The 16,812-nt window shown below is 44.5% G+C and overlaps 1 protein-coding gene across 2 annotated transcripts in view; it reads left to right on the forward strand.

Moving 5' to 3' along the window:
* Positions 1–9,708: 9,708 nt before the first annotated feature.
* TRIM33 (tripartite motif containing 33) overlaps positions 9,709–16,812 on the forward strand; it is a 65,782-nt gene continuing 58,678 nt past the window's right edge. The window contains exon 1 of one of the 2 annotated variants that reach the window (XM_075910394.1): positions 9,709–10,274. In XM_075910394.1, coding sequence (XP_075766509.1) covers positions 9,863–10,274 — 412 coding nt within the window. In that variant the 5' untranslated portion in view covers positions 9,709–9,862. The remainder of the gene's footprint in view (positions 10,275–16,812) is intronic. The other variant, XM_006118832.2, reaches the window with a different exon arrangement.

The following is a 16,812-nucleotide window of genomic DNA, read 5'->3' on the forward strand; positions in this document are numbered from 1 at the left end:
TTCCCTTAGGACAAAGTTATGTATAAAGCAAAAAGAGAAATATATTTGCTTCTTAACACTACAACTAAAGCCTTCTAAAGAGATTGAAATGCTTGCCACCTTTATATTTCTATCAGCCACAGACTCCAGCATAATGGCTGCATCTTTGTTTGCCACGTGGATGGTGAGGTCAAATAGAACTGTTGGAATATTGCTTTTCTGATGGAAGCCTGGTGTGATTGCTCTCCTACTGGCAGCCTGACCTTCTCTCCTGCTGGTATCCTAATGTGGTTCCCTGCTGGCTTCATCCCTTACTTACTGCTGTGTCGTGCTTCCTGTTGCCTCTTAATCTGCATGTCACCACCTTTTCTAAATACAAACATAAAATCAAGCTGCAGTGAATTAATATAAAATAGCCACGTTAACTTCAAATCTTGATTTAAGAAGCTAACAAGGTGTTCTGCTCTTTGTTTCAGCTTATCTGTCAGGAAAATGTTACCAGGTCACTGGCTGTTATGTTGCAAAAGGTAGCTGTTCTTCCCTTATGGGGATAGATACTCATCAATCTACCAGTTTTAAAATACAGAATTCACTGCCTCAGGAGAGTCTAATGCAGTCACTTCTAGAACTAATTTTTTTGATGCTTTCTCAAACTCAGGTATATGTTATGCCTTTCTGTGTCTGTTTCAGAACTAACTTTCTGGAGAACTTAGGAAGAGTGTCTTAAATTAGTCTGTTTGTCCTAGGCACTTTGATATGATGAAATGATCAGACCTTATACTAAAGTACTATGCTTCTGCTACAAAATATAACTGAAGTTTCAGATACTGTGACACTATTCTTTCCTTTTTGTCCCAATAGCCACTCTCATAGTCATTGCATACATGTTATTGCAAGTTTATCCTTTTTCTTTCCAAGCCTTTTAAAATTGGGCTTTCACAATGGCATTTTGTATGTCAGAGATCTGCTCTTGTATGGCAAATACTGCTGAAAATGATTTGTATTGAAGTGCTGCCTTGGGACCCGTTATGCTTAGCATTTAGCATTATACCAACACAACAGAAATTAGTACTTGCTTTTATTGAAGTCCTTATGCATAACTGAAATGTGCACTAATTCCTGAGTCCAGTGTCCTGTTAACTTGAGCCCTCTCCTAGAGGACCTAGACTTCTTCCTATATCTTGGGTATTTATGGATGGGAAAGGCAGACATGCAGAAGAAATGTAGGACCAGTAAGGATTCTTCAATAAGTTGGGGTGAGGGAGTGCCCATGAAGGTTTGCACATTAGTGTGACCGTAACTTAAATCCAAACCTCACCATTCTTTAATATAGTCTTTATCTCAATTGTGTTAATCAGCAGGGCACCCGGCAGCTTTGGCTACTCTATGAAGGAAGTAGATGATTGTCAGTATAGGAGTATAGGGAGCCCTCTTTAATAGAAATCCCCGCTACACTTCCATGCAACCATGGTCATTTGAATAGGAGCAGAGTAGCTTGGTAAGGTTTTACTCTGAGATGCATCATTTTGGGGTCTTTGCCCATTGCAAGGCCCAGCTGATTTGGTCAGAGGAATTTATATAATGTGTTGCCGGTGATGCTGTGATTTGCATGAGAAACAGAGAAGTCTCTCAAATATAAGTTTCTTACCCTATCCATAAGTATTCCACTCCTGGCTGTCCTGTGCTGTGCCAGAAGTGTCTCATCTCAGTGATGACTATTGGAGCCATACCTGTGCCTTGACTGCCCTATTCCCCAAGGATATGAAGAAGGATCAACCATCCCCCAGTTACTTTGCCAATACAGAATCCAGGAGTTACCAGATTTTTTTTTCTTGAATGATTGCCCATATGTTGCTCTTGGTGACTAAGGCTTTAGCTACATTCCCAATTGAACAACAAAACTTTTGTTGTCCACAGGTGCTTCAAAGAAGTCCTCCCTGGAAAAAATAAGTTTTGCTGCAGCAAATGGCAGTGTTAATGGCTTTTGTTGGCAGGAGCGCACTCCTGTAGACAACACAAACCCCGTTTGTTGGGGATAGAAGTAATTTGTTGGAAAAAGTGCTGACAAACAGCATTAATGCTACCAGACTTTTAGCAACACGGCCAGGACGCTAAAAACTGTGTGGTGTAGACAAAGCCTAGCAAACAGTGACTTGATGTGAAGGAGGATGCTTAGAATCTACGAAGCCATTGGTTATAAGAGAGCTTTGGCAAAATGGGCATCCAACCAGGAAGCCTCAGTGAGGGAATAGTGCTTTGTAAATGCACACTTTGATCCCCAAATAGGTGCCCTACAAATATAAAAAATGAAAACACCTTTCCAAAGAGACCACGGGTACTGCCTGCACCCTAGTCAAATGGTCTCTTCCTTGATGTCATAGGTAACTTTCTAAAATAGCTAGTAGTGGGATTTTCTCTGAGACCTTTCCATATAACTAATCTAGACACCTGATCCAGTTCTGGAAGAATACTTCATCTAATTCCGTAGGATCTAAAATAACTCATATTACTTTGTTAGGCACCTAACAGTTCATTGCCCATGCTGACCCAGGTGCTGGTGCTATGAGTGGAGATACAGAATGAACCATAACCTCAATTCATATCACACATGACACAGTTTATATACATATGTCCTAGCTACTTATATAACTACTTTTTGCATGTGAAGACCAATCAGTTAAGTGTGGTCCTGCCTACTTGGTTTACTATAAACACATCTGCAAGAGTTAATTTAGTTTCTCTCTTTCTGTATTTACTATAAACTTTCACAATAGCTGGTGATGCCAGCAGTCACTTGTTTGGGCTTGTTCTGCAAGAACTTGTTCTGGCTTGTCTTGTCTTGTCTTGGGCTTGTTCGTGTCACCTAGTTAGCCCTATAGCAAGCTGGTAACATAGTTTAATCCAATCAGAGACCCATTTTGAAAGCCTTTGGGATGATGTAGCTTGACCCTTAACCCTATCTGCAAAAGCAATAAACAGTCTAGAAGAAGAGACCCTGACTGTTTTTATATTAAGGTAAGTGGGGAGAGTTCTGAGTACATCTAAGGTGTGAAACCTCACATCCCCTTGTTTGGTGTCTGGCTTAGGTAAGAGAGTAACCTGACTTTGAAGTCAGAGCTCACATTAGGTAAAAATTCCCAATGGGGTCCTATGGAAGACAGTGTATGGTGGGTCTGCCAAAATGCCTGTACTTTTCCTACCATTTGGGCTGACCGTGCTTGCCACTAAAAAGGCTGCATCTCTTAACAATTTGAGATCTCAAGCAGGAACAGGATTCTTGGACTTAAGGATATTCATCAACTAGTCCTGAACCTACTGCCAGGAGAATATCCTTTGACAATGAATCAGAGAACAATGTGCTCATATTCCTGCCAAGGGCACTCTGACAGAAATAACTGCCCAGTGCTGTTTAAAGATAAAAAATAATAAAGAAGAAAAAAGGGGTTGGGGATTCTGTTTCCAAGGAAGAAACATGAAACTGCTGCATTCAGATTTAAATCTTTTCCACTTAGCTGCAGGTGTGTCTTGTGCAATCTTTTCTACTTTGAGAGTGAACACTGAAAGCAGAGCAGCTTTTGTTCACTGTGGTTAACTAGCCAGCATCCATGCTGTGAGATACTGTGGGAATGGGTATGGATGAAGAACGTGTCTGTTCTGGGTACTAGTGGATAGTGATCTTTTTAGGCTATGTCTACATTACGCATTCTTGTGCAAGAAGATATGCAAATGAGGTGTGGTGATGAATATTGCCATGCCTCATTTGCATACCTAATGAGCCGCCACTTAGTTCATGGGGCTTTTGTGCAAGAGCTGTTCTGCCGCTTATTTTCAGAATGAACAATGTAGACATAGCCTTAGAGTGCTGGTCCATGTACATTCCAATTGTTTGTTTGTGTGTGCGTGCGTGCACAGAAACCAGAAGATTTTTGCCTGGTAGCATCCATTGGATTAGTCTGTGTGTCCTCTGGAATGCTACCATTATGGTGGCTAATATATAGCCTTGTTAACCCACCAATCCCCCAGTTCCTTATTACTGCCTGGTGATGGCAGCTGGATTGTCTCGCTTTTGCAAATGCAAGTACTCCTAATTGTATCTTAGTGTAAATAGTTATTAATTATTAGTTAAATTTATTAGAAGTTAAAACTGTGCTAGGAAGTAATTCTCCCTTCCCCTCTTTTCCCCCATACCAGGGTGCACGCCTCATTCTCCGGGGTTTTAATCTTGCCAGGCTTGCAGCAGTCTTATGCCCAAAAGTGACTCTACACATGTTTGAAGAGTTTGGGTGAGGGTCACCAGAAAGAAGGTGCTGCCTTTGCAAGAATTTCCTGCCACGAACCCTTAAGGATCATGAGGAGAGACTCAGGTTACCACTTAGGGAGGGTGCACTTGTCCAAGAGGCTTGTTAGAACATAAGAACGGCAATACTGGGTCAGATCAAAGGTCCATCCAGCCCAGTACCCTGTCTGCCGACAGTGGCCAATGCCAGGTGTCCCAGAGGGAGTGAATCGAACAGGTAATGATCAAGCGATCTCTCTCCTGCCATCCATCGCCACCCTCTGACAGACAGAGGCTAGGGACACCATTCCTTACCCATTCTGGCTAATAGCCATTTATGGACTTAACTTCCATGTATTTATCGAGTTCTCTTTTAAACCCTGTTCTAGTCCTAGCCTTCACAACCTCCTCAGGCAAGGAGTTCCACAGATTGATTACGCACTGTGTGAAGAAGAACTTCCTTTTATTTGTTTTAAACCTGCTGCCCATTAGTTTCATTTGGTGACCCCTAGTTCTTATATTAAGGGAACAAGTAAATAACTTTTCTTTATCAGCCCTCTCCACACCAGTCATGATTTTATAGACCTCTATCATATCCCCCCTCGGTCTCCTCTTTTCTAAACTGAAAAGTCCCAGTCGCTTTAACCTCTCCTCATAGGGGACCCGTTCCAAACCCCTAATCATTTTAGTTGCCCTTCTCTGAACCTTTTCTAATGCCAGTATATCTTTTTTGAGATGAGGAGACCACATTTGTACGCAGTATTCAAGATGTGGGCGTACCATGGATTTATATAAGGGCAATAAGATATTCTCCGTCTTATTCTCTATCCCTTTTTTAATAACTTTTTTGACTGCCGCTGTCCACTGAATGGACGTCTTCAGAGAACTATCCATGATGACTCCAAGATCTGTTTCTTGATTAGTTGTAGCTAAATTAGCCCCCTTCATATTATATGTATAGTTGGTTATTTTTTTCCAATGTTCATTACTTTACATTTATCCATATTAAATTTCATTTTCATTTTGTTGCCCAGTCACTTAGTTTGGTGAGATCTTTTTGAAGTTCTTCACAGTCATCTTTGGTCTTAACTACCTTGAGCAGTGTAGTCTCGTCTGCAAACTTTGCCACCTCACTGTTTACCCCTTTCATAGTCCATGAAAGTTGTTCTTTAATTTTCTGTCTTCTGTGTGATTGTGCCATTTGTGTTGCTGTTAATGTGCAGCAGGAAGATATTATGTAATGAAATAACTATATACTTTGTCTATTTAAAAGTGAACAGCAACACAACCTGTCACCAAAGCCTGTTCATAATATCAATATTTATGTAGGTTCAGGCTGCTGGCTAGAAGGGCAGTACACCCACATCCACTTTTAGGAAGTAAGGAAAAACTTAATCTGAACCAGTCCCCTGGGGAAAACAAAAGGCAGACAGCTGATGAAGAATATGAAACACTGGATGGGTATGTGAAAAATGAGATAAAAGCAGGAAGGAACTGGGCAACAATCTATAGTGTTGGTCCTAAATTTAACAGTTTTGAGTTAATCTAAACTAATTTTTAATTCCCATCATGTGGTTCAGAGATTAAGGATCACAACTCACAATTTCAATGCTATGCTCATTTAGTAAATTATTTTTTGGAACTCCAGATAGTAATCTTAAAAGCAGGTTTTTGCTTATTCTTAACCAATTAGTATTTATTTATTCATTCATTCACTGCAGACAATAGTGGTTTTCAGTAGGTTAAGTGTTAATCAAATGAGCACATAAGCTAGGTGTCTTAACAGTATAACCTGAAAAGGAAGAAGGAAATTACTGTGATTTGACTTAAAATTATTAGTACAAAATGCAAATGAAAAAATATCCTGTAATCTATCAGCAAGTAATATGTTTCCGATGAGGTAATTTATAAGAAATAAGGAGTTGGTCAAATTAGTCGAAACAATAGTAAAGAATAAAATTGTGCAGCATGTAGAAGAACATAATTTGTTGGACAAAAGTCAACATGGTTTCTGTAAAGGGAAATCCTGTCTTACTAATCTATTAGAGTTCTTTGAAGGGGTTAACAAGCATGCGGATAAGGGGGATCCAGTAGATATAGTATACTTGGATTTTCAGAAAGCCTTTGACAAGGTCCCTCTGACAAGGTCCCTCACCAAAGGCTCTTGTGTAAATTACATGGCCATGGGATAAGAGGGAAGGTCCTTTCTTGGATTGCGAACTGGTTAAAAGACAGGAAGCAAAGGGTAGGAATAAATGGTAAATTTTCAGATTGGAGAGGGGTAACTAGTGGTGTCCCCCAAGGGTCAGTTCTGGGACCAATCCTTTTCAACTTATTCATAAATGATCTGGAGAAAGGGGTAAGCAGTGAGGTAGTAAAGTTTGCGGATGATACCAAACTGTTTAGGATAGTCAAGACAGAAGCAGACTGTGAGGGACTCCAAGAAGATCTCACCAAACTCAGTGATTGGGCAGCAAAATGGCAAATGAAATTTAATGTGGATAAGTGTAAAGTAATACACATTGGGAAAAATAATCCCAACGATATGTACAGTATGATGAGGGCTAATTTGGCTACGACAAATCAGGAAAGAGATCTTGGTGTTATCGTGGATAGTTCCCTGAAAACTTCCACACAGTGTGCAGCGGCGGTCAAAAAGGCAAATAGGATGCTAGGAATTATTAGGAAAGGGATAGAAAATAAGACGCAGAATATCTTACTGCCCCTGTATAAAACTATGGTTGAATACTGTGTACAGATGTGGTCTCCTCACCTCAAAAAAGATATTTTGGCCTTGGAAAGGGTTCAGAAAAGGGCAACTAAGATGATTAGGGGTTTGGAACGGGTCCCATATAAGGAGAGGTTAAAGCAACTGGAACTTTTCAGTTTAGAAAAGAGGAGACTGAGGGGGGATATGATAGAGGTCTATAAAATCATGAGTGGTGTGGAGAGGGTGAATAAAGAAAAGTTATTTATTAGTTCCCATAATAGAAGAACTAGAGGACACCAAATGAAATTAATGGGTAGCAGGTTTAAAACTAATAAAAGAAAGTTCTTCACACAGCGTGTAGTCAACCTGTGGAACTCCTTGCCAGAGGAGGCTGTGAAGGCTAGGACTATAACAGAGTTTAAAGAGAAGCTAGATAATTTCATGGAGGTTAGGTCCATAAAAGGTTATTAGCCAGGGGATAAAATGGTGTCCTTGGCCTCTGTCTGTCAGAGGCTGGAGAAGGATGGCTGGAGACAAATCGCTTGATCATTGTCTTCGGTCCACCCTCTCTGGGGCACCTGGTGTTGGCCACTGTTGGTAGACAGGATACTGGGCTAGAAGGACCTTTGGTCTGACCCAGTACAGCCGTTCTTATGACTTCTAGTAGTTCACGCTATTTATCATTCTGTACAAAATGAAACCTTTTAGGTTTCAGGCAAATACAAGGCCAAGACAAATGTATGAGCAACTGTTTCAGAGGAACTGTCATTTTTCTACTCTCTGCTAAGCTTATTTGGGTTTGTAAGATTCACAAATCAATACATGTCTTGGCCTGTAATTGGCCCTCAACTGATTCCTTTGATAAGTGAAAGATCCAAATAGAAAGACCTTGCCTATAATTTTTTAATGAGTGAATAAGAGGCAACTTTTAAATTGTACCATTCCTCTGCACTGCTGGTTCATGATTCAGGGGGTAGAGAGGATAATGGTTCTGTCTGTTCCTTTGCATTCAAGCCCGGTTTCCCAACCGGGGTTCCGCAGACCATCATCAGGGGTTCCGTGAGAAATCGTGGAATAAATAACGCTGGGCGGGGCCTGGAGCATCTGTGTTGCCCTTCCTCTCCTGCTTGATTGACTTCTGCGCTGCTCAGGTGGGCTGCTGTGTGGGAGCAAGCAGCCATTTGGGCTCCGTGAGTGAGAGGCAGGAGTGGGAGGAGAGGAGAGAGAGTGAGGCAGGAGGGGGAGGATATTTGATATTTGAAAAAAAAATTAGATAATACAAAAAAAGACAGGAAAAATACTCCAGTTTTTTTTCTTACAATGTAAGCTCAGACGCACAACAGCTCTTTACAAATAAATGTTCTTGAAAAAAATTAGCAGTGATTGAATTGTGCTCCCCGCTGTCAACTTTTTCTGGCCAAGCAAATGTTTTCATAGGTACGGGTTCCTCGGGATTTGAAAAATTATTTTAGGGGTTCCTCCATGGGAAAAAGGTTGGGAATCACTATAGTAAGGGTTAGTCATGAACTACATGGGTCACTGCAGGCAGGGCAACATGAATTGCATTGCCAGTGGGTCACCTAGCTGAGAGAGAGACAACAGTGGGATGCTGTAGATTGGGCTGTTTGGTTTCTTTTCTTGGTGTTTGACTAGTAAGTGTTTGCAGGCAGTGAAAACAAATATAGCTATACCCCTATTTGGTTCATTGACAGAGACAAACCAGGTCCTCAGTGTAATGCCATTAGCCCCCATGCATTGAGCTGAAAGCCCCAAACACCTGGCAGACGGGCTGCAGCTTAGTCAAACTTTGTTGTGAACTTATCCCTCAGGCCACTCTTGTTGATGCTTATGGACACCACGGAGCTGCTTTGTTCCATCTGCTGTCAAAGGAGTTGAGCCTGCTATGGCTGGGGCTGGGCAAGAGATGTCTGTGGGCAGCCAAGGAAAGAAAGACTCCTAATCCCGTAGACAGGCCTGAGTGCAGAGAGACCCCCCAGTGGAGAAGCCCCCCGGGAATGGACAGGCTTGAGTGGAGAGCAACACGCACCATGGACAGGCCAGCGCACAGAGCCCCTTGTGCCCCCAGCGCTGGGCCTCGCTCACGCAGGCTCGGTGCACAGCTTGGCCTGGTTCCCAGCGGCCCCGGGGGGCTCCGGGCAGCTCCAAGTCTCTGTGGCTGGGCTGGCAGGCTCCCAGGCAGGGGGTGCCCCCCCTGCATGGACTCCACTGATCCCATTGGCTGGAATCAGGGCCAATGGGAGCAGGGGGGCCTGCCCATGCCTGGAGCCACAGGGCCTGCTGCTGGGGGGGGCTACCTGCACCCTGAAAGTCCTGCCCAGCCCCACCCCTGTGCAAATGAGCGATGGGGGCGGGGCAAGGGGCCTTGGTTTTGTACCCCTGCCTGGCCGTCAGCCCCTGGCACTGGCGGAGGGGTGAGAAAGGTTCCCCCCCAGGAGTGGGCCGTGCCGCTGCCTATCACGCTCCCCGCAGTGGCAGTTGGCTGCCGTGGCTCGGCCGCTTGGAAGCTGATTGGCGGCGGCCCCTAGCGCAGCCCACGGCGCAGCCAGTCGGGCGTCGAGCTGCAGCGCGAGCCTGGCGAAGTCGCAAGGAAGCCCCGCCCCTTCCCTCCCGGCGGCGCAGCAGCTCTGGCTCCACTCAGGGCGGAGCTTCACGTGCACGCGCATGCGCCGCCGCTCCACAGGACCCCGCCGCGCGCGTCCCCTTTGCCGCGGCGGCTCGGCCCGGCACGTGCTCAGCCCCGCCCCTCCGCCGCCTGCCGCGTAGCTGGCGGGCACGAGCCCGCAGCGCGTGCGGGGAGCCCGGTGACGCGGGGCGTGCGGGCGCAGGCGCGGCGCGGTGCGTGCGCGGAGCGGGGAGTCGGGTTCAAAGGAGGAAACATGGCGGAAAACAAAGGAGGCGGCGGGGAGGGGGCCGCGGATCCCGGCCCGGTCGGCCAGGAGCCCGCGGCCGCGTCCCCCCCCGGCCCCGCCCCGCTCGCGCCCGCGGCCGCCCCGCCCGAGGAGCGCGAGAGCCCCGGCGCGGCGGCCGAGAAGGGCCCGGCCGAGGCGGAGGCGGAGGCCGCGGCGGGCCCGGGCCCGAGCCCGGTGCCCCCCCTGCCGGCGGCCGCGCCGGGCCCGCTGTCGCTGCTGGACACCTGCGCCGTGTGCGCGCAGAGCCTGCAGAGCCGGCGCGAGGCCGAGCCCAAGCTGCTGCCCTGCCTGCACTCCTTCTGCCGCCGCTGCCTGCCCGAGCCCGAGCGCCAGCTCAGCGTGCCCGTGCCGGGCGGCGCCAACGGCGACATCCAGCAAGGTGAGGCCTGGCGCGAGCCCTCAGGCCGGCGCTGCCATCTTGCGCGGCAGGGAACGGTCAGCGCGGAGCCTCTGCCCCGCGCAGCGCTGCGTGTGAGGGGCCTGTAGCTGCCTGCGCCACAGCGCACCCGACGCGCGGCCCGGCAAGGTGACGGTCTTGCCCTTGTTAGAACTGAGAACTTTGTTGGCAAGTCTTCTCCGCTCCGGTCTGCACTAGGGAGTCTCGGTTATTTCAAAATAATGAGCAGCAAGTCCACATTACCAAGCCCTTTATTTCTAAATAGTGGGCTGGTTATTCAAAATCTGAACTTCTGCTTTCCTTGGGGAATAACGCTTATTTTGAAATAACTATTTTGAAATTGTGGTAGTGTGGACACTCCACTGCTGCTATTTCGAAATAACTACTCCCCAGACTAATTCAAAGTAAGCTTCGGGGATAGCCAAGTTAGTTTGTACAGGGTAAACTTAAAAAAATAACAAATAGTCTGGTAGCACTTTAAAGACTCTCAAAACATGTAGACAGTATCAGAGGGTATCATGAGCTTTCGTGGGCACAGCCCACTTCTCCAGAGATGATCTGAAGAAGTGGGCTGTGCCCACGAAAGCTCATGATACCGTCTACATGTTTTGTGCGTCTTTAAAATGCTACCAGACTATTTGTTGTTGTTTTTTTAAGAAAATTCAAAGTAATTACTCCCCTGTGCTTTCCTGGGGCTCTAAGTTGAGGTAGAGCATCCCCATTCATGGAGCTTGCCTTGGACTAGTTTCAAAGCTCCCTTAAATAGGGGACACATTATTTCGATTTTGTTATTTCAGGACTAATTTCAAATTTTCTTATTTCAAAATAATTTCCTAATGTAGACATGCCCTCAAAGAGTTTTGTCTCTGGAAGTTTATAATATGAATGTCAAGTAGCAATTTGAAGAAGTTAACTTCATTTGAATCCAGATTATTATTTGGTTTCTGGCTAGAAAAATTTACATGCTCACATTAAATGATGCTGTGTCCGATGGTGTAATATCTTCATGCTCCATTAACATTGGGATAAACAATGGGATTTATTTCTAAACTTGATTAAAATTGAATTTTGTCATGTTTTGAAATTTTCTGGTTTTAGATATTTAACTTAACTATTTGTAAAAACTGCTTTTAAAGTGGTATTTTGGTTAGTGTCAGTGCTTTTTTGTGTATTTTAAAAAAAAAGTACCAGTACTCCACGGGAAAAGTTGTTGAGCTCTGCCTGGAGGTGCTGGTACTGTGTCTGGAGGTATGTAGTACCATCACACAGAAAGCATTGGTTAATGTTCTTTTTAACCAATCTGGGGAACACTTACTTGAGGCCCGTTTTCCAGTTTTACAACTGTTAAAAATATTGCTTACTTAGGTGAAATCTAATTAACCTAAATGGAGCTCTTTGTAAAATGCTATTTATCTTCATCTATACGTAACAATAACAGTGTCATTCTTTTCATGACTGAAACATTTCAGACATTTCTGTTTACAAATCAAATTGCTGCTGCTGCTCCTTTTAATAAAACTTGGTTTGGCCTTAGTCATCAATGAGTACTTTTGGCATGTATTAACGACCTTAGGTTAGAAACACCCATAAATATTTGTATGTGATGTGCACATGGTATGTGTACACAGTTAGGTTCAGAGCTTCAGCTATGCACATATGGTTGACAAAGCAGTGGTTTTCAGCCAAGGTATGTGTACTTCTGGGTTTACACAAAGACAGTATATCAACAGGCTATGTGAAAAGCACTAGTAGAATCAGTACAAAGTAAAATTTCATTTCCAGTGTTATACTATACACTGAAATATAAATACAGACCAATATTTATATTCCACTTGATCTTTTTTATAATGGTATGGTAAAAATGAGAAAACAAGCAATTTTTTGTACTAATGTTCTGTAAGTTTGCCTGATTATGTGTGTGTCTGATTTTGTAAGTAAGATGAAACTTGGGGGAGACACAAACAAATCAGGCTCTGGAAGAGAGTACAGTAGGTTGGAAAGTTTGAGATCCTCTGATCTGCAGTATAAACTGATGAATACAGTAGTTCACACTTTGCCAACTGGTCCACCTTTTAACCTTGCCTGTTCTGTACATTATACATGTGTCTCATGATTATGTGAATAAGAGCTGAACTTGTGCATTCTCTGTTGTGTGCTCTTGTTGAGTACACATCTTGAATTTTTCTTTGGATTGCAGGAAAAGTATAGAGAACTCATCAGATGTTGTAGAACATGGTATCAGGTGGTCCATCTTAAAATGAAAGGTGATTAACTGTACTTTGAAAATGCTATTTGGAGGATTCTGACACACCTGATGGTCTTTTGCTGAGCCTAGAGTCTACATTTTCCGTACTATAGAGAATGTACACTAATAAAGGATGTAGAATATTAAGCCAAATGTTGCATGCTTTAACAATAGCATGCCCAGCTAAACAAGTGTAGAGAATTAGTAAAGAGTAATTTCTGCAGAAAATAATTGAGGCTGGAAAATACATTCCAATTCTCTTGAAGAACACTCATATTTTGTGCAGGTGTAAAAGGCTTTATAACTGTTTGGGGCAACTTAGATGCATAACTGATGTGTAAATTGAGATGTATAAATACAGGCAGTCCCCGACTTACGTCGGATCCGCACTTACAAACTGGGATTTTCTCGCCCCGGAGCTCACGGGCGGCGAGTCGCCACCCGTGTCCTCTGGGGCGAGAAAAGCTTCTCCCGGTCTCCCTGGTCTGCTGGGGGGGTCCAGCAAAGCCGCTGGACCCCCCCAGCAGACCAGGGACACCCGAGCAAAGCCTCGGAGCACGCAAGCAGTGGGACAGCCGCGGTGCGCCTGGACTGTCCCGCTGCCCGCGTGCTCTGCGGCTTTGCTCCACGTCTCCCAGGTCAGCAGACCAGGGAGACGGAGCAAAGCCGTGGAGGACTTGGGCGGTCCCGCCACCCCCGTCTCCCTGGTCTGCTGGGAGGGGCGGGGGTGCAGCTAGTGCCCCCCCCAGCAGACCAGGCTTTTCTTGCCTACCCTTGGGGTAGAGCAGCTGGGGGCTGCCGGGTTGGTCCCGCAGCGCCGCTCCGGACCAACCTGGCAGCACCCCAGCTGCTCTGCCCCAGGCGTCCTGATTCAGCCGCTGCTGGTCAGTTTCAGCAGCGGCTGAATCAGGACGCCTGGGGCACAGCAGCTGGGGTGTTGCTGGATTGCTCCAGTAGCGCCAAGGAGCCGCGGAGCAACCCAGCAGCACCCCAGCTGCTCTGCCCCAGGGGTCCCCAAGTCAGCTGCTGCTGAAACTGACCAGTGGCTGACTACAGGAAGCCCGAGGCAGAGTTGCTCTGCCCCAGGCTTCCTGGAATCAGCCGCTGATCAGTTTCAGCAGCAGCTGACTTGGGGACGCCTGGGTTTCTTAAGTTGAATCTGTATGTAAGTCAGAACTGGCATCCAGATTCAGCCCCAGTTGAAACTGATCAGTTTCAGCAGCGGCTGATGCCAGTTCTGACTTACATACAGATTCAACTTAAGAACAAACCTACAGCCCCTATCTTGTACGTAACCCGGGGACTGCCTGTATCCAGTACTGTGGTTCGTTTGGCTAAGGGTATCTAAATCCATGCCTCTGAATGGCTCTGAAAATGCATCAGCCACATGGGCAAGAATGTACAGAGCCCTATTGGAAGCGGTGGAGGACAGTGTGCAATATTATGTGGTAAAACTTCCATCAGCTCAGCAGGTTGCCTATCAGTTGAGTAAAACCAGAAGGCTAGATATTGTGGACATGCATTCCTACATGCTACACTTTTTCAGAAGTTCCTTTCCTTTCGTATATAATTCTGCAGTCCATATGGCTTGCTAGCCTACCATGAGCAACTACTTGAAGACTTGTGGGTCTTGATAGTTCACCATGCCCACTACCATGCCTGAGGGATCTGTGCAATCGCAGGATACCAGTTTAGATTACCTGCTCCATTGTTTCAGGGGGTAGCCATGTTAGTCTGTAAGCTTATTGGTCAATGCTATAGACTACAAGGTCTCTCTCCCCCTCCTCCCCCCCAAGCAGTAACTTTTTTAGCAGGCTGGCCAGCAGCATGGCTGAGTCCCAGCTTGCACCACCAGGTCTGGGACTTACACTTTAAATGCATATCTGCAGTAGGGGTATTAGCAGGCAGGCAGCTCAGCTTCATTCCAGTTTGCGCTGGGTGTGGGAGCTCTGACCCCACCCCCAGACAGAGGCTGCTATAGTGTGGGATGGCAGGCAGGTGGTCTGTGAGGGGGAGCTGGATTTTAAACTGTCTCCTCTCGTGGATCAGCTTCCACCTGGCACCCAGCACTGCTGCCTCTGGTGGAAAGGCAGCAATGCAGGGTGACAGAGGGCTCCCCAGGCATTGAGGCTGAGCACACTGTCTGCCAGCCCTGCCCCCAGGGATTATAAAATAGTCAACTAACCAATAAGAATTGATTAGGTTAATCCACTATTCAGTTATCCGATATTTAACATCCCTAGTAGACAGCCTAATTAGATTGATGAGCCAGCTCTCCCTGAGATCGAGCACTAAAAATATCAGTGTGGATCTGGTGCCACCTGAAAGCAAGCCTGTGACTAGGCTCGCACTTGCCTGGCTAATCCATACCAGTGCCTTTGCTGTAAACATCCACACTACTCTTTTTAGGGTGCTAGTTTGAGCAGAGCTAGCATGTGATTATCTCCCCTGGGCTAGGAGGCAGGTTCCCACCTGCAGTGTAGGCATTCCCTCGCTTGCTTTCTTGTGCATAGTAAAAAGTCTCAGAGGGTAGCTGTTAGTCTGTAAACAATAAGTAGTTCTGTGGCACCTTCAAGACTACATATTCTCATAAGATTTCATGGGTAAAACTCACTCCATCAGATGAGTTGGAGCTACCAAATCCAGAGTAGGACCAGTACGTACCAATGGGACATTTCCAGCCAGACTCAGTTAGCATCATTAATAGTGGTTCTGCAATGACATAACTGCTTTTGCTGTTATATACACACACTCTGGATTCTCTAATTTCCACTCCAACTTATCCGATGAAGTGGATTTTACCAGGGAAAGCTCATGTAATATATTTGTTGTTCTCTAGCGTGCCAAAGGACTGCTCCTTGTTTTTACTTGTGCATAATTAGGAAGGTAGTGTGTGCAATGTTGGCTAAACTTCAGTAGAGGTATAATTCTAAAAAAAGTTCATTGAAATCCTGCCATTTAGGTTTTGCATGATTTCTTAAACTAGTGAAGAATATATTTTTTAACTTTCAATTACATACATTTTCATACATGAATCTGATTATTTACTGCCCATAGGTTAAAATGTAAGGTTACTATAAATTACAGGTTCCCATACTTTTTTAATATGAAAGTGTCTTGTGAGCCACCAGTCATTTCATTGATTATTGTAGGGGCAGCTTTTCCTGTTTATGATCACATAACATCCTTGTGGCAGCTGCTTACGTAAAAGAGAGATGTGAAAAGGAATTTAATGTGTCTAAGAGTATTTAATGTATTTAGCTGACTGTTCCCCAATTTCCAGTTGCCATCTACTGATGCCACTTTGGAATCTTCTGTTATAACACAGGAAAAAATCCTCAGTTTACTTTGTTTGACACCACTTTGTTGCCTGGTCAATTTTGCTATTTGATATTTGGGTTCTGGTCTTAACTGAGACTGGGCTTTCTAGGATCTAGCGCAATACAGTAATCAATCACTTTTTTGAAAGTCTTGAAAACTGCTACAAAGGAAGAGGAATCATTTTTTTAAAAGAAAGATCAATTGTAATGCCATGAATATTGACAGAGACACTTAAGATATAGAATTTGAAATTATTTTAAATTTTGTTTAGATATCAGGCTAGTCTGACATTTTAGTGACCTGTGTGGGTTTATTTGAATGTCTGTCTAATCAATTCATTTAACCCAGATATTTTGATATGTGCCTGTTATATCAGGTATATGCGTTTAATGAGTGTTGAAGTTGGTGAGGGAAATAATGATGTACTATACATGTGCAAGGCTATTTACTCATTTTAGCTATCTCAACCATTATATCAAACTTGGCAAAATACTCATTCTTCAGAGGTTACATGTATGCCAAGTTTCAACTTAAAAACAGAAGTTTGAGTTGTTAGAGAATACAAGTGTTTGAAAGTATTTCCTGAAGTGTGAAACACTTTTTTTTATCATGCTTTTTTTTTTTTTTTTTTAAAAAGCAAACCGATTGAGAACAATTGTGGGACACTTAAAGGGTAAATGTTATTACAAAGCTAGCTGAAAATAGGAGGGCCTTTGAATATGTTAACTAATGTGGCATCTCCTATGTATCAGTAAAAAAATCTGTCACTTTTCTCAAGTGAATGTTCTTGAGTATTTGCTATATTGAGTCAATCAGCCCAAAGAATAGGACTCCTCCAAATGTGTGATCTCATTTGTTTTCCTTTTTTATTTTCATACTTTTGAGTTTTGTTTTTTCATATAGTGCACAACAAAGAAACATGCCCTTAGTTAAGTAATTTTATCTTTTGACTTC

This window comes from Pelodiscus sinensis, chromosome 27, assembly GCF_049634645.1.
Source record: "Pelodiscus sinensis isolate JC-2024 chromosome 27, ASM4963464v1, whole genome shotgun sequence".
NCBI classification, from domain to species: Eukaryota; Metazoa; Chordata; order Testudines; family Trionychidae; genus Pelodiscus; species Pelodiscus sinensis.